The sequence below is a fragment of the Giraffa tippelskirchi genome, chromosome 7 (assembly GCF_054371585.1).
Source record: "Giraffa tippelskirchi isolate mGirTip1 chromosome 7, T2T-mGirTip1v1.2.pri, whole genome shotgun sequence".
NCBI lineage: Eukaryota > Metazoa > Chordata > Mammalia > Artiodactyla > Giraffidae > Giraffa > Giraffa tippelskirchi.
The window spans coordinates 47,260,144-47,284,179 of NC_137281.1; the positions used below are offsets into that span (position 1 = coordinate 47,260,144).

Genomic DNA, 24,036 nt, shown 5'->3' on the forward strand with positions numbered 1-24,036 from the left:
TAGAGAAGGCTTTTCCAAGAGGGATTAATCCCAAGCTACCTAGGTTCTCCAAGATGTGTGTCTGCGTTTTGGCAGGAACACATTTTCTTGAAGGAAACATTTTTCTTAGAAGTGAAGCGACAGTGCATGCTGGTGGCAAGGTGTCGCAGACCATTAACAGTGGACTGGAGCCCCAGGGATGGCAGAGACTGCTCCAACGCCACAGATAAAGGGCCCTGCACACACACCATACCACCCCCCACACACACACACACACACAACCCTTCTTCTCATCCACTCCAAAAAAGATCTACACATAAAATGTTGGATACTTCCCATCTCTTCTAATCTTTTTCCCAGCTGGGTTTATAAGGCCTTGTTTTACGGAAAAAATTCTGAAAGCTACTGAAATTCACTTTTAAGCAAAAGTATAAGGACGCACACAAAAGCCAAAGATGTCGAGAGAGGCTTTAGAGTCTCAAGAATGCCAGAGCTGTTTATCTAGATCCCAAGACAAAATCTCACAGATACAAGACAAGAGGAACGTGGACACATCACCATGCAGCCTGATTTTCTGTAAGCTACGTGAACTGTGTGTGTGTGTGTATACATGTTTGTGTGTGTCTGGCATATTCATCACTACAGAGATGGGCTTACCAGAACACACCCATCTCCCAGGTTTCCAAGTGTCCTGATGTCATTCAGCCTGCAGACACACATAAACCTTTTTCATACACATTTTAGATTACGTTAACCACAACTGTAAAAAAAATAAAAATGTTCTACCAAAATACGCATCTAGTTGAAACAATATGAAACCATTTCATGGTTTCCAATATAAAGAGCATGACTAACACTGCAGTCTTTAAAGATTCCTCATGTGGCAAAAATCTCCAAAATACAGACAAAAAATAGGACCTGATTCAAATGTTCCAACAGATACGATGCTACCTGATGACAGAGTAGAGACATCCCACTAGGTCAGAATCGCCTGACCCACAAACCTCCTGGCTCCATACCCAGGCACCTGCTGAGTGCACGGTGTCACCGGCAAGAAACAGCCCACAGGTCTGCTCTTACCTTCCTCACACACTTCATAGTCAACAGTGGTACTGACCGAAACGACAAAGGCGCCAGTGCCTTCCCAGGAACACACTGTCCTTGGGCGCTGATGAGCCCTGGAAACAGAGGCGCCTCTTCCAAACAGCCTGCTCAGGAGCACAACTTTTAGTCACACAAATAAATGCTGGGGTCTTTGCTTTGTTTTCTTAAACTCCCATTCTATGAACAGAATGCAAAACGTACCTCAGAAATTGTATAACTCTAGATTTCTTAAAATCTCAATTTTTTAATGCAGAAAAGGACATCTTAAGACTAAAGCAAAGAGGAACTAAAGAGCCTCTTGATGAAGGTGAGACGAGAGTGAAAAAGCTGGCTTAAAACTCAACGTTCAAAAAAGTAAGATCATGGCATCTGGTCCCATCACTTCATGGCAAATAGATGGGGAAACAATGGAAACAGTGAGAGACTTTATTTTCTTGGGCTCCAAAATCACTGCAGATGGTTACTGCAGCCACGAAATTAAAAGATGCTTGCTCCTTGGAAGAAAAGCTATAAGAAACCTAAACGACGTATTGAAAAGCAAAGACATTACTTTGCCAACAAAGGTCTATCTAGTCAAAGCTATAGTTTTTCCAGTACTCATGTATGGCTGTGAGAGGTGGACCATAAAAAAGGCTGAGCACTGAAGAACTGATGCTTTTGAACTGTGGTGCTGGAGAAGACACTTGCAAATCCCGTAGACAGCCAGGAGATGAACAGCCAACCCTAAAGGAAATCAATCCTGAATATTCACTGGAAGGATTGATGCTAAAGCTGAAGCTCCAACACTTTGGCCACCTGATGTAAAGAGCCAACGCATTAGAAAACACCCTGATGCTAGCAAAGACTGAAGACAGGAGAAGAATGGGACGACAGAAGATGAGATGGTTGGATGGCATCACCAACTCAACAGAAGTGAGTTTGAGCAAGCTCCCGGAGATGGTGCAGGACAGGGAAACCTGCCGTGCTGCAGTCCCTGGACACAACTGAGCAACTGAACAACAACAGTTCAACAAAATCTTAACGATACACTCTAATCATTAAAAATGCACCCAACTTTTTCCATCTGCCAAGTTGCCTCAACAACAAAGCACATAGTTCATAGTCGTGTCAAGTTTCTCAATGCGGGTTTTATGCCACTCAGGTGGGCTGAGGTTGATGGTAGGGCTGATAGGCTAACCACCAACCCACCAGCCTGAGCGGGAGGCTCCCTTTCAGGGCTTCTGATGCGTGAATCACCCAGCAACCATCTCCATGGGAATCTGCCAGGCCTCTCCTGGTACTCAGGCAGGACCCTGCCTCTACAGGAAGGACACAGCCCTGCCCTTCAGCAGCTCACAGTCAAGCCACATGGGGCCCAGCATGGGTGCCGAGGGATGTCGCATGCCTCCCTGCTGACCACCTCACAGTTTGTCCCCCCAATTCAGAGCAGGACACAGACAGCCCACACTGCCCTCCAGAGCGTGGTCACCTTGGGGCCTGCGTGTCTGCGTCACAGCTCTCACAAGCTGGTCACATCCCCTGGGGGCCCTGCCACCATGCTGTGAGGCCCCAGGCCACGCGGGGAGCCTGCATGAGGACCAAGGGGTTGGGGGGACAGTCCAGCTTCAGCCCCAGGAGGAGCCCTAGATAGAGCAGCCCCCTGGGCCTCTAGGTGGCCTGGGGACTCCACAGCTCTGGACAGTTCACATCAGGTGAGCTCACTGAGGGTTTCAGTGTCTTTCTCTCAGGACCAGAAGAAAACAGCAGCGGTTGGAGTTTGACAGAAATAAACGGGAACAAAACCTGCCTTATAGTGGCAGACAGAGACTGCACAGCGGCCCAGGACCCCGCCGTCAACAAGCCCCTCCCTGCCCACAGCAACACGAGCTGGGGCCCACCACAAGTGAGCACTTACCTGCCCATCCTGTCCCACGTGGTGTATCTGTAGATTGCCCTGCAAAACGGATGAAAATAAAGGCAATCAACAACAATGCTTCAAGACTCAAGAGACAGAGGCAGGAACGTCCCCAGGCCATTTGTAAGAATCAGCAAGACCCTTAACATCCATTCTATAAAAACACAATCCTCCATAGCCATAAAAACCTCAAAATACTTAAGCTACATTTACAAATACTATTTTTTCTTACAAAAACAAAGCAAATCAATTAAAAAACATTGTACCTAACCCCCAAAACTGATTCCAAATGAAAATGTTATTTTCTTCTACTTTTTACTTGGAACCAATCTTAGACTCACAAGAAGAATTTAAAGTAGCCCAGAGAGGTCCCATACTCCCCACGAGATACCTGACACATCACATGGCATTACTGCAACCAGGAAACCTATGGGACACAACGCAATTAACCAGACCACACGTATAGCAGGATCTCATCAGCTGGAAATCCCTTTTCATTTGTTTACAAAAATAGTTGCTTTAAGTCTGGCAGGCTCTGCTAAACATCTCTCTATGGATATCCTCATTTTGACAAAATAATTACCTAATTTTTAAATGAACAAGGTAAGGTTTTAATGTGATAAGACGACTAACTGCATGCTGTAACTTATTACAAAGAAATCATTATACTATCAGCAATTGCTTCTAATTCAGTGCACCCAATTCCTAATGGAAGCAAAAAACACTAGGTTCTACAGACGAAAGATTCAGTTAAGGAAACTGGAGGAAAAGTGAGTAAAATTGATAATAAAAATTGAAATTCAGAAGTACTCTAGTGAATTTTTAGCAGAAAAAATATAAAAGCAATGCACTTTGCTTCCTCCTTTTCCCACCCTTGCAGTTTTCCTTCAAGAGACCCCATCGAGGGAGGTGGCAAGGCAGGTGAGCTGGTGGATGCCTGGCCCTCTGTGGGTGTGGCCCCTCACCCGTGCCCAGTACAGGGACGCCCCCAGACTCCTGGGGGTGTCCCTGCTTAGCTTGCAGCCTGCTCCCCTACCCCAGCCCCGACAACCTGCTGCTCTGTGTGAGATCACAGACGCCCCCTTAAGAATGTTGAGCCAGCAGGCCCACAGGACTCTCCCAGGACATGGGACCCAGAGGTTAGAGGGGCAATAGCCCTGAAGCAGGAAGAAAGCCCGTCCCTCAGCTCCACCCACACTGGGCACAAAGGTCAAGAGGCAAAAGCTAGGGTGTGGGTCCAGGGTCCTGGACAAGGCGGAGGAAACCACGCTGGCCAGAGTGGACAGCCCCCAGCCCCAGCCCTTCAGCCTCTCCTTTGGGAAGAAGGTGGGCATCGAGCTGACCTTCCCAAGCCAGGCACCCCGTGGCAGCCGCCATGGACACAGAGGGCAGGCGTGCATCTGGAAGCCCCCGCCTCCATCCTTACTACGGGTAGCAGTAAGGAGGACGCCAGTGGGAAGAGGCCAGGATGGGTGGCCAGGGCAGGCCCAGAGAAAGCTGCGAGGCAGCTCACAGGCCTACATGTACTCTCTCACGGGACTCCCACCCCCTCAAGGCGGGTACCAGCCCCTCGGGCAGAGGGAGCTGAGATCAGTGGGGAGGACGGTGAAGCGGCAGTCTGGGGCAACCCTCTTATGCTCCTCCCACCCCTGGGCTGGAGTGCAGGAAGGTCTGCATCTCAGACGAGACAGCAGTCCAGAGGGTAGCTTGCCAGGAGCAAAAGCCTCCATACAGCAAGGGTCCAGAAACAAACCCTGACGGCCACAGGCGCAGCCAGGGCAGGAAGGCCCGGAGGGCAGGCGGGTCTTAAGTCTGTGCCCGTCAGGGGGTCCCTGCTGGACGCCCGTGTCGCCTGGGGCAGCCCAGTGGTCGTGCGTACTGCAGAGGTCGGAGTGCAGGGGGCCTGTGGGCCCCGGGCGGGCTGGCGGACTCACCTCACTGTCCTGCGTGATCTGCACCTGCTCCCCCTGAGGCACCTGGGCGATGTGTAGGTGGCCCTGTGGGATCCGCAGAAGAGAAGACACAGGAAGCATCAGGGCAGACAGGAGACGCTCGCTCCTAACTCACCCTCACAGCTCAGGACAAGACAGTGGAGGCAGGAGCGGCCAGGGTCACAAAGCACTGTGTGAGCTACTGACCCGCCTCCCAAAGGACCACTTTAAGACCGTAACACGTAACACTTTGCAGTCATTCTTAAAGGGGCAGCAAGGCCTAGGAAAACTCTGCTGAATCTTTAAATGTCACTAAACGAGCAAATTTAAGAATGTGAAGGACACACAGAAAAGAGGAGAAACCAAAATTTTCCAGAAAACTGGAAAAAAAGTTGTTTTTTTTTTTAAACCATACTATCAACTGGGAGGGACCAGAAACTGTGGACTTTCAGGAAGGGCCCCTAGTAACCTGGGGGTGCACAAGGCCACACAGCAGCATGACTAGAAAGGTGGGTGGCCATTGTACACGTGTCCACACACAGAACAGGTCAGTCAACTCTTTAACTCAATGACTATGTAAACAGCTGAAGTAAACATTAATCAATATTGTTCCAAAGAATCAAAGACTCCAACTAAAACGTCTGCAGGTACAGGCAGACAAATTATTACTGTAAATCTTAACTTTGCTCGATGAAGTGAATATCCATTATCTTATTTAGAATTCTACCTTTATCAAAATGGGCCTAAAAATAAACCACTGAAGATTTCTCTGTGGCTTTCATGTTACCACGTCTATGTAAATCCTGCATCACAGTTATCTACTCTGGAATCCTTTCAGAGAGCTTCCTCACTAATGAGCTAAGAGTCACTGCCTCTGGGACTGTCAGCTAAACAAAGAACCACTGTTTGTAGCTACTCCATCCGCCTTAGAAGAAGACACGCCCCTCACAAGTGCCCCTGTGCTCTCAGGAAGCTCTCCCTCTCTGGATGGTGTGTGGAGTGCGGCATCTAACCAGGTGTCCAGGAAGCCGCCCTGCCACGAGCCTGCCAGCGAGGAGGCTGGGTGACAAAGCACCCCCAGCATCCCCAGGGAGTTCCTGCCCACTCTCCTTGGCCACAGGACCCACGAAGGGTTGGGAGGGATGTCCACCTGGGCCAGCAGCACACAAGGCAGGGCCAGGCGGGCAGGGTGGGCTGGGCACCACGTCGAGGGACACTTGTCACCCAATCCAAAGAAGCTATACGCTAAGGCCTCCAGCTTCCTCCGCTGGCCCTCAGTACAGGCTGCCCGTGCTTCTGAGCTGAGGAAATACCTAGGACACATCATGGTGCCCCCAGGAAGACAGGCAGAAGCACAGAGTTGCAGGGACCACAAGGGGTGGGTATCTGTGAGCTGTAGGAGGCCTACCCTGACTGCTTCTGCTTTGACTTGGCACTGGACCCCTCCCCCAAGCTGTCAGCGGGGTCCAGAACTGCAGGGAAAGCTGGTCATGCCCCCTGCCCTCCCCTCCCCTCCCGCCCACGAGAGGAGACTGGCGAGAAGTACGTACTACTTGGACCTGCCCGTCCTCCCCAATCTGGTGGATCTGGACTTGCTGGGCGTTGGCCAGGGCGTAGTGCAGGGCCTGTGGGGGCGGCTGCTGCAGCTCACCGGTGGGTGGCGGCGTGCTCATCATGGTCTCTGTGAGGAGGTACACACGAGCCTGAGAGATCAGCCCAGACTAAGCCCACCTCTGCCTTCTGTCCCCACAGGGAGGAAGGGGGAGCTCTCCATCCTGGACTTGGCAGTTCCTGGATGTGCAGTGTCACGAGCAGCAGCTTTTCATACGGCAGAGATTTCTGACGTGTGGACAGAAATGAAGACCTGACCACCCCCGAACAGGGTAAGTTCCCAGCCACCCACTGGGTATAAGTGAAGCTCCTCAGATGAAGCAACAAAAATGAAAAACGGGAAGAAAGTAGACACTAAACTCTGTTTCAGACCAGCCCAAAGTAGGATTGGTCCATGGATTATTTGGGGGAAAAGCCCCACCAGCTCAATTAAAGGTACGTTTTCAATAAAAGTTTTGTTGTTGGTTAGTTGCTGAGTTATGTCCAACTCTTTGCAATGCCATGGACTATAGCCTGTCAGGCTCCCCTGTCCATGAGATTCTCCAGCCAAGAATACTAGAGTGGGTTGCCATTTCCTCCTCCAGGGGATCTTCCTGGCCCAGGGATCGAGTCCAGGTCTCCTGTATTGCAGGCAGATTCTTTATTGCTGAGCTACCAGGGAAGCCCAATAATAGTGTACTTTCCATGTTTAACCCAAAATGAGACACGTTTGTTTTCATGTGTACCACTTTTAATCGCAATGCTATCTCAACCAGGAGAATTTTCTTATACACTTACAACATTAGGATTCAGAAAAAATTTTAATTATCAATGTACATACATATTTTTGTTATAAAGACTGGATTAGGGCTTCCCTGATAGCTCAGTTGATAAAGAATCTGCCTGCAACGCGGGAGACTCTGGTTTGATTCCTGGGTTGGGAAGATCCCCTAGAGAAGGGAAAGGTTACCCACTCTAGTATTCTGGCCTGGAGAATTCCATGGACTGGATAGTCTCCATGGGGTTGCAAAGAGTTGGACACGACTGAGCGACTTTCACTTTCTAAGAATGGATTACTCAAAAAACTTCTAAAGATAAAGACATATTAGAGTGAAATTCCTTGAGAAGTGGAATACAGACATGAATGGAAGGAAAAAAAGATATGAAACATCTAATTCTCGAAGAACAGACTTTTCATGCACTTTTGATAGCTTAATGGTGCATATCAACCTGACATGGTATAGACTTCACTGACTACCTTTTAAAAACTTACAATATAACAGCATTAAAATGCTAACATGTGAAACACATCAGAAACCTCAAATTAAAGTTACTAAACTAACCACACAATCAATAACTCTCTACAAGCATGCAACTTCATGAAAACAAACTTAAATCCATGTTTTATAATCTATATTGATATCAAAATCCAGTGCAAAAACAGGCCTCGGTTACCTGCTTGCGATCCAAGAACAATCCAAGAATTATGGCAAGTGACAGGAGACAAGGCTTCCTGCTGAGGGAAGACCCCCCCACCCTGCTCCCAGCAGAGAGACACAGAAAGAGGAGCCCCTCAGAGGCCTTGCCCCCACGTCTGGCTGGTGGCTGGTGCTCCTCCATGTCCAGAGAGACACAAGGTTGGGAGCTGGTTCCCTGCGACCCTCACGTTCTGGGCCCTACAGAGATGCTCCCCAACAAGAGCTGAAGGGAAAGCGCTGGGGGTATTTACACAATAAAGGTCAAGCACGTATAAAAATTCACACAGTGTGGCCAGACAGGAGTGTGAAATACAGATGTTTTAATAAATTGATACTTTAAAAGTCCCTTGAAACTAGTGATGTGGTGGTTTGTGCTCAAACTGGCAGTACTAATCCAGCTTTAAATAGAGCAGCCTTGGCTCAGATGCTCACCGACAGCATTTACTTGTCAGTTCCTCCTCTGTGTGCTGATAATTCAGAAGTAAACAAGACAACCCCAGCTGGAATTACTACGAGGCCCAAATTTACGGAATCCTGGCTAAATGACACGTTCCTGGATTATGTCTGTCACCAGAAGAGCCTTAGGTACCAGATTCGCTGTGTCAGGCCTCGAGTACGCAAGAAGATCAGGACAAAATCCCAGAGGCCCTTCAACCAACCACCCTGTGCATATCAAGTTTGAGCCAAGTAGGCAGTAAGTTAAGACAGAGAAACATCAAGTCAACAGGAAGTTAGAGACTTTGACAAAAGAAGAACGTGCTGTTCTGTGTTTCTCTCAAAACTCTAAGGGCTCCAGTGCCTGAGGAAGGGGCCCCCTCTGGCTCCCAGGAGACCAACCTCCCGGGAGCAGCCCGAGCCCACCCCAGAGGCACAGTGTGGAGAGCTGGGTGGATGGAGGCAGCTGCGCGCCCTGTAGCACCAAGGAGTCCGCCTCTGAGACCCAGAGGATAGCTGACCCAGCAGGATGACATGGGCGTCCCCTGCCCAAGAAAGTGCTGGTCAATCCAGCCACGGAAGGTGCTACTGGACTCTGCACACCTTCCCAGGGCCGGCCAGAGTCCATCCCGAAGGACACGTCCTGGGAACCGGAGCCTGCCCAACCTCGGCACTGAAAAGCCCGTTCGCCACCCACAAGCGGACACAAGGCCAACGGCCGCACCGAGCTGCTCAAACCCACAGCCTCTCAGGAGGAACACTGCCATGTTTATAAACAGATAACAAACGAACCAAAGACACAAAAGTGCCATTAAACCAAATTACTGTCACTCAGCTGAAAGAAACACTAGTAACTGGAAGAAAAAAGTTTGAACAAGTGAGCAAGAGTAAAGATGAAGCATGTCATCACCAGCCCCTGCTGGAGACCAAGCCTGACGGGCAAAGGGCGCTTTAGGACCCAGCCCAGCCTCCCCGACCCTGGCTCAGACCTGGTCCAGGCTGGCTCAGGGCCTCATTACAGACGCTAGCTGGAAACACGAGAGTTCCAAGACCGCTGCCCAGATGGAGGATCTGAACACCATCCCAAGGGGCAGCCACAGAGCCGGCCACAGGCTAACCCGCCGGTGGTCCTGGCCGAGCCCCTTCTGCTGCTGCAGACCCCAGGACGCGTCACTCTTCGGCACCCACACGGGAACCTCTCCCAGGGCATGAGCAGGCACGGCGCACGCTGCCTCTGACGGCCCCAGACTACCCGCCTGGCTGCCCACGAACCTGAGGCTCCATATGAGGACGAGGACGGCGTTCTCCTGGAGAAGCTCTTGACGGCCAGGCTCTGGCCTCGCTGTTTTCGCCGCCAGGCTGTCCGACACTTGGAGTCGATACTCTGTTTGATTCGATACCAGTCGGATTCCGTGATTCCAAACTTATAGAAGAGGTGACCTGCAGAACACACCCGAAGGGAGGAACGTGAGGTGTGGCCTCTCTCCCAGCTGTGGTCAGGGCGTGGCAGGAACAGAAAGCCTGATGGGCAAGAGCCACCTTGGGCGTGCCTGTTATGGGTGACAACGGCTTTCCGTTCATTTAACTTGAACTTTTTTGTCCTGATCCACTCACACCAGAGGGAGACAAGCTACGAGCTGGAGGCGAGGGTTCCCACAGGCGTCCTGGATGCCCACGCTCCAACCGTCCACCCTGATCTCATACACGGCCTCCTGGGTCCTGAGGCTGAGAAGAAGTCAAGAGTCCTAAGAGCTTTACTGAAACTCCAGCTTGTCACCCCTATCGCGCTGTCCAGCTGCCTCCTTCCCTTCTCTCACGTCTCAGCTCCAACGCAATCTAAACGATCCTCCCCTCAACCAGCCCACTTGACCCCAGAACCCTCCCAACTGCCACCCCCTAGATATTGATGATGTTTACTCCGTTTCTTCCACAAACACAGGGGATCTTTGTTCTTCTCACCCATGCCTGCCAAGAGCACAGAACATCCATGCAAGGACAGACGCATCAATGTTCACTGACTAAACGCTGATTACAATTCATCTGAAGACATTCTTCCACAGCTACTTGAGTCTGAGGCTTATGGAAGTTCCCCTGCCTCCCCGTCTGCCTCCTCAGTCAGAACAGAGCTCCCTAATGGTAAAGACCAGCCCCCTCCCTGGAGCCCTCACACACCCAGCCTAGTGGGCATCACGTCCACTGACCGTTGGCCAGAGAAGCAGGGACACCAGGCTGCAGCCCACCGGCACCCTTGCTGTGGCCCCTACATTACGGCAAATTCTCTGTGTGCAACACGGGCACCTGAGACCCCTCTCCCACAGGGAGGAGATCCTGCCCTGCCAGCCCGCTCATCTCTCAGTAGACCACCTCATCTCTTCCTTGTGCTCAATTGACAAGACAGTAACTGTCAGGAACGTGGGAACCACCAGAAATACTTTTCACCAGGGTGACCTCCTGTCTAGTTGGTCATGAAGCTCCACTGAATAAAGAGAAAATAAGTGGAAGAAATTCAAAAATTTAATAAGAAGAAGATTAAGCTAAAAAACTTCCTGTTTTGACTACTAAAAGCACCAAGTTTGGAGTATCTGCTGAGAGATAAATTGATGCCCAAAATCTGAAATCTGCTCTATGGGGACCACACAACCTAGAAATAATCAAAACAAAGGAAGTAAGTGTCTGTTTTCTTAAGTAAACTATATTTTCTTTTGTCAAAACACCTCTTGACTTTTTGTGAACACAAGCTAAGACATTTTTGACTCTAAACAGAATGACAACCAAAATGTCTGTAATCTTGATAAAGAGTAATGGGGTTAAGGAGGGCTGGGTTTAGGCAATCGGGGAGAGGCTGAACCACAGTGGTCTCAGCCCCACACTGTCGCCCTGCAGGGAAGGAAACACATGAGGGACACAGCACCTCCGTGCTGGCTTTCAGGTCATCTCTAGCCAGAGTCGTCCCTCACTGTTTACTGAGGGACAGCTCCATGCAAGGTATGGCTCTAAGTGCAGGGCAAGCTCACAAAGTCCTGGCCAGTTATTCACCTGAGTGACAAGAGAACCGAACTACCGGCTGCAGTTGTAATAGAACTCAAACACTGACTGAGTCCAACTATTGGAACTACAATCGTATAGTCACTAGGGACCGACCACTAAATACAGTCGTACAGTCATAGGATGAGCCAGCTACTGACTACAGCTGCAGAGATGCCCAAACACAGGCAAGGAACTGATGACCACACGCATGTCCACCACCTCGTCAGGGGCCTGCTCCAATACAGACGGACCCCTGAAGACCACCCTCCAGCCCCTCATGCCTTCCACACAAGGAAAACACCTTCCAAACGCTTCGAGGGATTAACAAGATTATGCAAGCTTTCAGAACTTGTTACTAACAGAAAAGAATATATACAAGACACATGAGGGTGTACAAATATAAGAAACAAACGAAAAACATTAATACTTAAATTCGACTTTGTAAAAACCAACCTGCCAGTTCAAAACCTGGCTCATGTCCTTTAAAGAAAAGATACACATTTTCATAGTTCTGCACTAACCATTTTTAAATGCTTCTAAGACATCTTATTACATAGTTCCTTCCAACAGTGACTCAAGACTCCGGCTCTATGGCAGATGCCCCCGTGATGGCTGCCAAGAAAAACTAATGAAGGAACCGGCAGCACCGATGCCCCCCCACCATGAGGCTCAGCTCTGCCCCAGGAACTGTACGGGGAGGGCACTGAGGGCTGGTGCCACAGCTGGGCTTCCTCTCACTTTGCCAAAGGCGTCCCTCATCCTTTCTGACAGCTCTGAGCAACCTCAGCTGAGTGAAAGGAGGAGGGAAGCTCCCATAATGAGTGATAAAAAGATTACTTTGAATTAACTGCTTTTCACACTTGTTGAAGCATTTTATCTCAAGACATCTGATGCTCCTAAGAAACCCTCATGAAATAAGAACACCACTATCCTCACCTCAGCTCCAAAGCTGAGTTATCAGCAAGGAGTGAGAACCAGCCTGAAAATTCAAGCCTTCGGCGCCTACCCACGTAGGGAAGAAATGGCCACAGACAGCCCAGCAGCCCCTCCCCACCCCAGCACCTCAAGACTCTCTGTCTCAGCGGCAAACAAACCACCCAGCCCCTCAGCGGCTGGTAGGGGGCGGCAGGGACTGTGCAACACGCAAGCCCCACCCCGCCACGGGTGCCCTGCTCCTTGGAGTGTGAGGAGAGCCCACTCCAGGGTGACCTGAGAGCCTGGGCCCCACCTGCCTCTGCTTCTCACAGGCTCCCTCCTCCCACCAGCCCACACTGAGCACGACTTCCTCCCAGCTCCCAGCTCCCGGAGAGGCGGAGAGGCGTGCTGGGCCGGGCCTGGAAGAGCCTGATCACCCGGGGTTCCAAAACACCCAGGCCCTGAGCACTGTACTGAACCGTGCCCTAGAGTTCACATCCACGCCCAGGACCTAGAACATGACGCTGCCTGGACACAAGGCCACTGCAGACATGACAAATTAACTGCAAAGGCGGTCACACTGGAGTACAGTGAGCTCTGAGTGCAGCAGGACAGGGTCGCCAGGAGGAGAGGAGAGACACACAGACACACAGCATCACACGGCCGTGTGACAACAATGACTCGTGTTGCTACAAGCCACGATGGCCATGGGTCACTGGCTGTGAGCTTCCACCACAGACAAGACACACTCACCCTCAGCCCTCCCAGGGAGACTGGCCCTGCTAGAACCGTGGTCTCAAACCTCATGGCCCCAGACACGGCCAGCCTGTCACACACCAGAGAGGCCAGTGTCAGCGGGGCTCTGGGTCCCCGTGGACCATCAGCACACCATCTCTGCCTCAGGCTGACTCGGGAAAATCTGACAACAGTCCTCATGGACACAGGACTCCCGTCTGTGCTGCTGAATCACATCTCCCCGCGCTAGGGTCTCTCCATGTTGGCCCCCTCACAGTTGTCTCCAAAGACCTATCAGCTCAGGGCCTGGGGGGGCATGCCAGCCTCATCTCTAGTCTCATGAGATCAGCCAGCAGTCTCCCACAGCCTGAGCAGATGCCTACGTGACTCACCAGTAAAGCCCCGAGAACTAGGCTACAGCACTATCAACTCAACAGGGAAAAGGCAACTGCTGTCTTTAGGTCCTAAGCCTCATGACAACGTGGCCAATTTCTTTACGTTTACAATAAAGAGTGACTTTTGCACAGAGCACATGAACTGTATGGATGGTCATCCCAGCTCCTGGGGGGCCATTAACCCTGGGGAAGCCTGAAGAAGCCAGCATCCTGCACGTTTCTCGCTCAGGTAACCTTGCTCCCTCACTCAAAGAAGTGCTTGTATTTCAAATGCTGATTTTTTTCCCCCTGAAAAAAACCAACAAAAATACTTCTGATAATCAGAAAAGAGAAAAAATGGAAAACCCAGTCTTATCCACAGTGAGGTGGGTGTGGCTGGCAGTGGTGACAACGGGTTCCTGACCCAGGAGGTGGCTGGCATGGCTGAAGTCAGAAGTCTGAGAAAGGGACTGCAGGGACTTCCCTGGTGGGCCAGTGGTTGAGACTCCACACTTCCACTGCAAGGGGCATGGGTTCGATTCCTGATTGAGGAACTAAAATCCCACATGCCAAGAAGTGTGGCCAAAAAATTTAAAACAAGAAAGACACTATAAGCTAAGTGTACCTGTACGGGGTACCCCACTCCTGACCAGCTCTGACCCAGAGCCGCCCCACCCCACCTCCAGGGGTCCCCCAGCGCCGCCCCCCACGGAGCCCTCCCCCACGGGACAGGGGGCGGCACTTACAGCGGATGCCGTAGATGGTCAGGGGGTCGAGCTGCTTCTTGCCGTGCTTGCCCTGGCCCGAGAGATTGGAAACGGCCTGCACCTCGCGGTGGAAGAGGTAGTCCAGCAGCGTGAGCGCCATCTTCTCAGCCGTGCGGCAGTTGGTGCTGATGTGCAGCATGTCGGAGGGGATGATGGCGCAGCGCACCCGCATCTCGGGGTTGTTCTCGTCCCCCAGCCATGTGCCGTTGGGATAGTCCTCTGGAAGACAGAGCGGTCCAGGTGAGCCCCGCGGCTCACAGCGCCCACGCCCCCAGCTTTCTCGAGGGGAGCCTGGGAGGCAAGCAACCGGAGCTCTGCTCACTCGGGAGGACCTGCCCTCTCGACCTCAGTGAGGCAGCCCAGGATGCTCCCGGGACGGGCAGGAAACCGAAGGAGGAAAAGGGGGCGGCGGGGCATCAGGGCGGATGGCGCCCCCTCCGCATGGTGGGAGGCAGAAGCCCACCTGTCTGCAAGCCCAGCGGCACCCCACCAGCTCTGTCAGCGATGAGGGACGACGCCATGCCCTGACCAAGGGCCGGTGTCCCCGACACGCCTCCCCCCGTCTGTCACAGCCTCCCGGGAGTTGCAGGATTGACCAAGTGTGTGAAAGGGCTTAACGCTGTCAAACAAACATCAACTTTAAAAAGCCTCATCTTTTGGCCGAAGGAAACTCCACTTAGGAATGCAAATCAAGAGAACTCTCGACTCTGCTTGCACACTGGCCGCTTTCCAAGCACTCCTTCTGATCCTCATGTGGAAGCAAGTTGAGGCGCAAGGCAGCCCCTGAAAGCGCCAGCACTTGGGGGCAGGGCGACAGGAGGGGGAGTTAAACCTCACAGAGGGACCCGGCTTCCTGCTAAGGGTCACCAGGCCAGGGGTCTTTAAGTCATGTTCTAGTCAGGGTTGTCACTGTTTCAGGATTTCTCATGAGATTTATTTTGAAATGTCCTGATATTTACATTCTGGCCTCCATGCACAAAAAAAGGCCCCGCTAAGGGCAGCCAGCCCGCACAGCTTTGCCACAGGCCTGGAACAGAGCATAGGCCAAGAGGCCAGCTGTCTGGGACTCGCACGCTCTGCTCTGTGAGGGCAGCCTCTCCAGGCCGGGCTCCTGAATCACGCAATTTCCTTGAACACCAGGCAAGGCTCAGCAGCCCCATCATGACGACCACATCACCCCTGGGCCAGCCGGCCACTAGAGGGGTGAGGGAGGCTGGCTCCTGGCTTTGGCTAAGGACAGAAAACAAATCACAAGTCTGACTTTTAGAACTCAGAGTAAGAGATGAGTAAGAAGAACCACTTCTCAGGAACAGGCTGCTTTGGAGGCAAAGAGGGAGAGCCAGGAACAGCTTTCTGCCGTCAGCCACCTGTGGCATTTACTTGACTACAGAGAAGCAAGTGGACATGTGATCCAAACATGATAGGGACTTCTAGATGCTCTGGCTCAGGCACTGCTGGAATGCCCAAAAGCCACCAGCTCCCTGCGAGTTTATTAACTTACCTACAGAGAGTGGCAACTCTATGCCTGGCACTGGCAGGCATAGAGATCTAAACCCTCAGTGAACCTAGAATGACAGGCTTAATGACACCCAAGAGGAAAGACTGCCCTCCACCCACAGCCATCTGGCCACGAAGCAAGTAGGGGCAGGACGGAGGAGGGAAGAGGAGAGAGAATTGGAGGGGTCACTGCAGGAGGGCGACCTGCAGGCCGGTGCAAGGACATCAGGCTGTAGGCTTCAACCCCAACCTCTGTACCGCCAAAGACCCTGAAGTTTCTCTCAGGAACAAGTATTATGAATTCCGTGTAGCCTGCTTCTATGTTTAGACAATATTTTTAAAGCAAAGTAAACACTGGACAAGAGTTCAATGTCATTTTCCAAACCGTGAGTCAACATCATGTCAAAGTGATGCCGCGCCTGTGCGTAGAGGAGGTGGGACAGCAGATGGGTCAGGAGGGGGTCGCTGGCAGGGGGGTCGTGACTTGGCTTCTCCGTCACTGACTCCAACTGACATTAGCTTCCCTGGGGGCTGCCTGCACACATACCCCTACTTGGCCCCCCAGAGCCTGTGTGCGCGCCGTGTAAGTCCCTGCTAGACCCGCAGACCAGAGGCTGGGGAAGGGAGAGGACCAGTCCCGAAAGCCCCCAGCAAGAGGTCCCCTGGTGCCCCAGGCCGGTGCTAGGAGTGCCCACCTGTCCAAGCCCCGGACCTGGCCCTGCTGCCCAACGGGGACGTGGCGGAGGAAGGGCCATCCTCCTTCCAGATGCCACCCACCAGGAGCCACCAGGCTCCAGTGACATCAGAGAAAACAGGCCGGGGCCACACCACGCCGTCCCCCCCCAACACAGACACAGGACACAGAGGGCAAGAGGCAGATACTGTCCAGCCGATCTGAGAGGGAGAAATGAGGAAGTGACCTCATCTATTAAACTGAATTATCAGGAAGGCAAACCACTACATCCAATGAATGAACAAGTTTACAAACCAAATCTAAGCCTCGTTTTCTATGTAAACAATAATCACCCATCACGCTGCCTGATGGAAACGACCCAGTTTTCACAGAGGAGCTCTGGGAACCCTGCGGCAGACGAGAGCACCGGAGGGCATGGCGAGGAAGTGACCGGCCAGCCACCGTGAGCGGAGGCGCGAAGCCGCGAGGACAAGTCCTCAGATCCACGAGGGCTGTTTCCTCACCCAGCTCCCTGCTGACACGTGGCCCCGGCCCCGGAGGTGGCACATGGGCCGCAGGGCAGTTACCAGAACATTTTGGAGGGTGAAAGACATCACTTCAGGCTCCTACACGAGTAGAGGACACAGCACCCTCCACGTTCCCTGGCCCAGATGCTCCGTCCTCACCCGGAGGCACTGGTCACAACTGTAGACACGGCCCCGTCTCACCTCTGGCCCAACATGGGGGCCGGAGCCTAGCCTGACAGTAACAATGAACCGTGCCTTTTAAATGTAAAATAAGATGGAGCACCTGCCCACATAAATATTTGAGAAATCTGCCTTTTGACAATTCAAAAAGAATATATTTATTTTGCTAAAATAGCTTGGTCCAGTTTCGGCAGCTGAAACAATAGATTCTAGTAGCTCTATTTAAAAACTACCAGTTGGATTTTAAGAAAAATAAACTGCTTTCTACTCCAATCATTTAAATCTTTAATTAAATTAACTGACACTTCTGAAAGACCTATTTGAAGAAAACCCTTCAGCAGTAACTTGAACTTTCTAACCACTCAAATAGTTCAGAATACAAATATGTGTTTTGAGGTTCTATTTTAGTTCCAGGAAAATGAAATGAAGAGGAGAAAGTGACGAAATAGAGAGGATGACTGCATTCTCAAGGGCATCAAGTTGAAACAGAGAAAGCAGCCACCTGTGTCCCCACCTCCCCACCCGCTGACGTGCACACATACATGTGTATATACACGCATGCACGTGTTTACATCATGTGAATACACAGGCCCACCTCCTGAGGTGGTGGCACACACCCCCCACACGTCCGCCAACACCAGGGAGACGTGATTCCAAGCCACCTGGCTGTTCCTGGAGGTGTGCGCACCCCTGCATCCCTCTTCTTCAAGTGCGAAGCTGATCATGTAGAGTGGACAGGATGGTATCTAACCCACGCCTCCTGCAAGCCAGGACTTCACATACATTACTGCAACTCAGGGACTCCGAGAAAATGCCCCACAAGGCATCACCCCGCCTCCAAAGCAAAGGGCAACCCTTGAATCCGTGGACAGTGACCTGCAGGCCCTGCCCATGTCTCATGCAGGCTGGGAGGTCACCAGTCATTCCAGATGCCATCTCCCAACCAAACCCAGCCCGTTGCCCGAACTCTCTCCAAAGATGCCAGGGGCCCACCCATGGGACCCCAGAAGCCTCTAAGTCCTGTGCAGGCGGCTGTGATGGACGGAGAGGTCCCCCTGACACCCGGGGCTCCAGTCCCCCTCAACCCTCACTGATGACCAACTCAAATCTCTGCAGCCACAAGAGGGGACCAGGGACACATTTCAGTCTCTAGTTAAAGGATGGTGAACAAGCTGAGAGGGGGCAACCTTCACCATTCACCACAGGCTTCAGGGTGCATGGGTGCCCATGTGTGACCTGGGGAAGGTCACAGGAGGTCAGGTCCTCAAGGCAGGACTCTAGCCTCTCGCCTCTCCAGGCCAGCCTCAGAGGATGCTCTGTGTCATGAGTGGGTGCTGGGCTGCACTTCCGCCAGGCTTTCAGACAGGCTGCCCCAGCTGCTTGTGAATTTCTCTACATGTGACATGTAGGCTGTGGGGGCACCGAGGGGCCTGGCAAGGGGCTCAGAGAGGTTTCCAGAACCTGCTTCGTGGGCTGCCTCCCAGCACAACCACACACTACCCTTTGTATCCTATGCCGACCCGAGTCCTTCTGAGTGAAGGTATTACACCTTTCTTCAAGGCTCCCGAACCACCTGCTCCTCCCAGGCTTCATTTCCCTGCCACACCCCCGCCCCAGCACACCCCAGGAAGGTGCATAAAATCATTTCACTGACGTGGGGCTTTGCGACATGCACAGGCTGATTCCTGACAATAATTCAGTTTTCATCAAGGTACTTCCCTACTGAAAGCAAGTTCCAAATATCTTATATGCAGGATTAGTCCAGCTCTGTAAGAATTATCAAATGCATCAACAGCAAGAATGAAAACTCGTCATTAATAATCTCATGAAATCCCTTCATTAACGAAGAGATCCCATTTTCAGTCCATGCTGGCTAGTCTGTTTCCCTAACTCAGCTCACCAGCTTAAGTCTCTGAACAATGATACCCCATACACTGTCAGTACTTAACCAAAGACAGGGGTGAACTACAACCTCTCTCTGTCAGGCGCGGGGTGGAGGACAGGGGCTAAGGAGTAAGCCTACTGCTCACTGCCTCTCTCCCATCCAGCACTTCCCTCTGATCCAAATGGAGCCGGTGCTGTGGCAGCCAGAAGTGCCGAATTAAGACATGGTAAACCCCTGACACCTCCAAATCTATCAGGGAACAGCACAGCATGCCAACCCATGCAGACCACGTGGGATTCCTAAGAAATAACCATTTTGAAAATCCGTGGTTCTCTGCAGTGAGGCACAGAAATACTCTTAAGAAGATCAGAGCATGTGTCCAGTGCAGCCCTGGGCTCTTACCAGAAAGAAGAAGACTCCTGCCCCTCAGGGCCTACAGGCTAATGCCACTTCTCTGACAGGCGCTCCCCAGGCCTGGTGGGTCAGTCCAGGGAGGGTGCGGCAGGGAAACAGCTAATCCCCCGCTCAGAGCATCTGAATCGCTCGGGATGTTGACCAGACAGCCCGTGGCAGCTCCACGGGACTTGTCCTCAGGTTAGCTTCTCTCCCTGTGTCCTCGTGCACAGCAGCCACTTAGGCGCACATGCTGTCTCTGCTCCGTCTTCACAAACCCCAGGCCAACCAAGGACACTCAACCCGACACTCAGGACGCTGGAACTGCAGGGGGACCTTCCGGAAGACAGTGGTAACCTTTTACTCAGACCCCCAGAAAATCTGTACTTTTTCCCTACAGATGTTAATACTAAGAAGCTCAAACTGTGATTCCTTCATGTACATTCATATCTGACTCAGTCTGCAGCTTCCCCCACTGAAATATATTTCACATTAATCATACCACATTAAGAAATAAAAGACAACATCTTCTGTTTTTATGATAATCCCAGACTCCCCTACTGACCCCATGTCATATTTGGAGCTGATTCCATTTAAACCAAACAAATCAAGTCTAAAGTAAGTAGCCACATCTATGGAGGTATTTACCCAAAACCCACATGGATGAAGAATAAGAACAGTCAGTCTTCTCTGCAGCTGTTGCAAGTGTAATTTTCATTCGCTTTCCACCAGGATAAAGTCAAGAGCACCTCTCTTCCTCTCATCTAGCTGCCCCGACCCAGCAATTCCACTACCAGGTATCTGACCCAGAAAAATAAAGACACACACAAAAACCTGCACACAGATGTGCAGAGCAGCACTGCTCACGACAATCGGAAAATGGGCACAGTCCCAGTGTCCATCGATGGGTGATGGACAAACTGCACGTGTCTCCACGATGGGCCGTCACCCGGCCACAAAGAGAAATGAAGCGCTGGTGCACGAAACAGGAGGGCGCTACTGCTTCCCTCAGGTGAAATCTACGCAACCAGCAGCCCGAGACAAGAAACTCTAGAGGCGGCAGGACTGGAGGACGGGGCACGGGGTCCTGCTCTGGGGTCTCTCTGGGGAAAATACCCTGGACTTAGTGGTGCTGTGCACTCTGTGAACAGACTAAAGCCTGCCAGCACGTCTGCTTTAAGATGGTCAGTTTGATGGAATGGAAACCTTTTCCCTGTGCCCACTCTGACATCTCAATCCCACAACTTCTGTTAGAGGTGAACGTTTTAAGGAGAACTTTGTTTTCAACGTTTCAATGTGGTAACAAGTTTTTCGAACGGGACAATCTTTGTCCGTAGAAAAATCTACACTTTTAGGAAAAAAATCAACAACTCAGACAGAGAAGCAGAAACACCCAACCAGCCCTCTCTAGTTAACAAACTACAAGCTTGAGAACTCTGTGACACAATGCTATACCTGCCCGAGTAATCCCATCTCTCTTTCCAGGCATTGTCATAAGGCCTGTTTGGGAAACATTAACTCAAACTTCAAGAGCAGGACAGAGCTGCCAGGCGGCAGGAACTCTCTGGAGCACAAGCCAGGCCACCTCCCAGACCCAGGGCCAGGTAAGAGTGGACCCCAGACCCCACAGGAGAGAGGATGGTCCCCCTACATCACACTGGGCAGGGGCAGCACAGCCCCCACATGGCCTCAACCTGGACACGCAGTCCCTCCGAATGGAACCCTTACCCTCATCAGAGACACAGGACAGAGCTGTGGTCAGACAAGTCAGCCGACCACTAGCTAGCTATCAAGTCACAACTGCCCATCACCAGAAGCAGATTCAGCGAGTGAAACTGACTGAAAACGATTATGTAAATCAGTATTAACATGGAGAGATTTCTACCATGCAGTGGGGAGAAGCAAGTTATAGGACAATAAATTCAGCATGTATGTTAACATAGAAAAAGCCCAAAAGATTTGTAGAGCTCTCTGGACCAGAAATGTTTCCAGTTATTCTCACTTCGTCATTTTTATATTTTATCATCTTTCAAAAGCAATAAATACATATTACTTTTCTAAACAATGGGGGAAAAAAGCCTGAGCCCCGTGGGGATTTCACTCTCCATGTGGTTAGAAATTCACACATAACTGCTGGTCGTCCCCCTCCATGGTCGCCAGTGAACAGTCCACGTGTCGCGGGCCCTGTGGCTCCGGCCTGTGCTGTTCAAGCGCCACTGCAAGCCCGTTACCTCACGTGCGGAGAGGACGCACCTTCCGAGTTCAGGGTGATGAGGGTGACGTTGTTGCCGATGTTCTGGCTTCCCGACTGTCCGCAGTTGGAGACGGAGTCGCTGGCCTCGGACCCGCTCTCCCCGTCCTCGTTGTGGCTGTCCTCCTGACCTGGCACCTTCACCACGATGGTGTTCTGCCGACGCCCGGGCACCGCGCTGCGTGGAAACAGAGACACCAGCAGCGTGGTGAGAGCAGCACGGCAGCGCGCGGAGACAGTTCCGCACTCACGCCCCCCTCACGTCTCAGAGAGACGTGCCCGGCACGCGCACCACGCCACCAGCCTTCCCACAGCTCTTTCTGCTCACGTTAACAGCAGGAAGCAGTCTGCGGCTCCAAGAAACTGCAGGAAACTTGAAACGTTTAAAGGAAGTGAAATCACAACGGGCTGTGACTCGAGGCCAGGCACACAGCCTCTTGTCACGGAGGTGACCCTGCACAGCACTGTCGTCGGGGTCACAGCAACTTCTGGGAAAGCGTCTGCAGACTCAGATGACAGCCCCGACCTGCTCCGTCCCAGGACATCCTGAACAAGATGGCCCAGGAGGACGCAGCTCTCGCTCCCACCTGTCCCCCACTGACAGAAGCCACTCGAGCGGGCTAAAAAAGCCAGTCAAGAGCCTCCTGGGGGACCCTCTCACCACCACAAGGGACCCTGAGGCGGAGCAGTGAGACACCGCCAGGAAACCAGACCACCACAGCTCCAAAACATGCTCAAAAAAAAAAAAAAATTATCTGGAGACACGTGACCCTTTGACTCCCTTCAAGAGACTGCTGCACCTAGAGAGGGGAAGCAGTGAGATGTCCCTGCTTGAGGGGCCTTCATCTGGGGGGGCGGCTCCATCCCAGGGCTGGACCTCACTAAACGCTCCGGACCTGCCGTGACCGCCACCCTCACCAGGCCCAAGTCTCACGGGCCATCTGCTTCATGGCCTTGGCCCTGTGTCTGCACCCACCTCCCTCAGCCAGGCTCCTGGGGGCCTGGGCCACGACAAGGAAGAAGCAGGACCGCTGCAGGAGGGCCTGCGAGACTTGCTGGGAAGCAGCGTTGTGGGGCCAATGCCACGGGGGGGGGGGCCCCGCACATGAGGGGCAAAGATGCCCGCCACGCACCCTCACCTCGGCTTCAGGTTACAGCCGAAGCATCTCCAGAAAGAAAGGAGTGGAGAAGGCACCACCTCAAAATGCCTCCACCACTTTGCCAATGAGACGGGGCGTCCGCCGACCCGACATGCTCGGACAGACAGACAGACAGATGGGAGTGAGGTGAGAGGACAGGGTGCGCGGACCACAGTGAGCACACAGGGCCCAACAACACGGGCGCCCCAGTTGCCGCCCTGTCCCCGGGGCCCGGCGGTGGTGGTGAGAGGTGGGGGTCGTGCTACTGACTTGCTAATGACATTTTCCAGGGGCTCCGGTGCCCTGCCGCTCAGGGGGTCTTCCATCTTGGCTACAACGGCGTTCTGCCGATCACTGTTGAGAATTACTGTAGTCTGGGGGACGACGCTAGGGAACAAAAGAATCACAGAGAAAAGAAGACCTTAACACGACAGCGTTCATGGTGAGAGCAGTCATCAACAGTCAATGCCCCTGCCCTGCTCTGAGCGGGGGAGGCCCAGCAGGGCCCCCCGACATGCATGAGCAACACGGGCAGAGGGCCAGCTGGGGCGGTGGGGGGCTTCTTAACAGAGAGTCTAATCCTGCTCCTTGTTGGTACCATCAGAAGTGGCTTAGGAACGTTCACATTTTTACGGAGAAGAGATGGGTGTCACAGCTGTCATTGTGCAGTCAGTATTCTGAAGCAGCAGGTCTGCGTGGAAAACCACCCCAGGGAATTCCCTTCGGAAATCTAGGCTTTCCGTCCCATGCCAGGTGAGAGTGCCGAGCGCAAAGGGGCGAAACTTTGTAGCAGGGGCCACGGGTGACTGCACAGCACTGACCGCTGGATTCTGCCAGGCCAGTGCAGGACCACAGCCCAGGGCCGGAGACTGTGCTGTGATGGAAATGATGCGCAAAGAACTGTGCCCTGACAGGAGCTGTTCTTCCAGGGAGACGTGTGTTTAAACACATGGGAGGCACAGTCATCGAGACTTCTTGCTCCTGAGATCTCCAATCCTTGGCGCTTCCGGCCACGCCTCGTGCAGAAAGAACAGGTGGTTGGGATGCGCAGCTACGTCACCCGGGAAGAAAGTCATCCCTGGACCTCACTCCACAAAAATCAGCTCTGGGAGGACTCTGTTTTCACAGGCGGAGCACTCACATATCCAAAAGCACCCGTGAGAACCCCACCCCCCGTCCCAGCCATACACTGTCAACACCCCCAAAATCAGAGGCACAAATGGTACCGTTTCCTGCCATTTGGCACAGTGAATCACAAGATC

The 24,036-nt window shown here is 52.3% G+C and overlaps 1 protein-coding gene across 10 annotated transcripts in view; it reads right to left on the reverse strand.

Annotated features, from left to right (window-relative positions):
- The window catches only part of BANP (BTG3 associated nuclear protein), a 69,641-nt gene that overhangs the window by 8,674 nt on the left and 36,931 nt on the right, over positions 1 to 24,036 (reverse strand). For 4 of the 10 annotated variants that reach the window (XM_081512002.1, XM_081512001.1, XM_081511997.1 and 1 more), the window contains 7 exons: positions 23,045 to 23,161; positions 21,638 to 21,813; positions 14,209 to 14,448; positions 9,684 to 9,851; positions 6,459 to 6,589; positions 4,912 to 4,974; positions 2,978 to 3,016 (listed from right to left, as the gene is read on the reverse strand). In XM_081512002.1, coding sequence (XP_081368128.1) covers positions 2,978 to 3,016; positions 4,912 to 4,974; positions 6,459 to 6,589; positions 9,684 to 9,851; positions 14,209 to 14,448; positions 21,638 to 21,813; positions 23,045 to 23,161 — 934 coding nt within the window. Of the gene's footprint in view, positions 1 to 2,977; positions 3,017 to 4,911; positions 4,975 to 6,458; positions 6,590 to 9,683; positions 9,852 to 14,208; positions 14,449 to 21,637; positions 21,814 to 21,963; positions 22,009 to 23,040; positions 23,162 to 24,036 lie in introns of all 10 variants that reach the window. The other 6 variants (XM_081512003.1, XM_081511999.1, XM_081511998.1 and 3 more) reach the window with 3 other exon arrangements.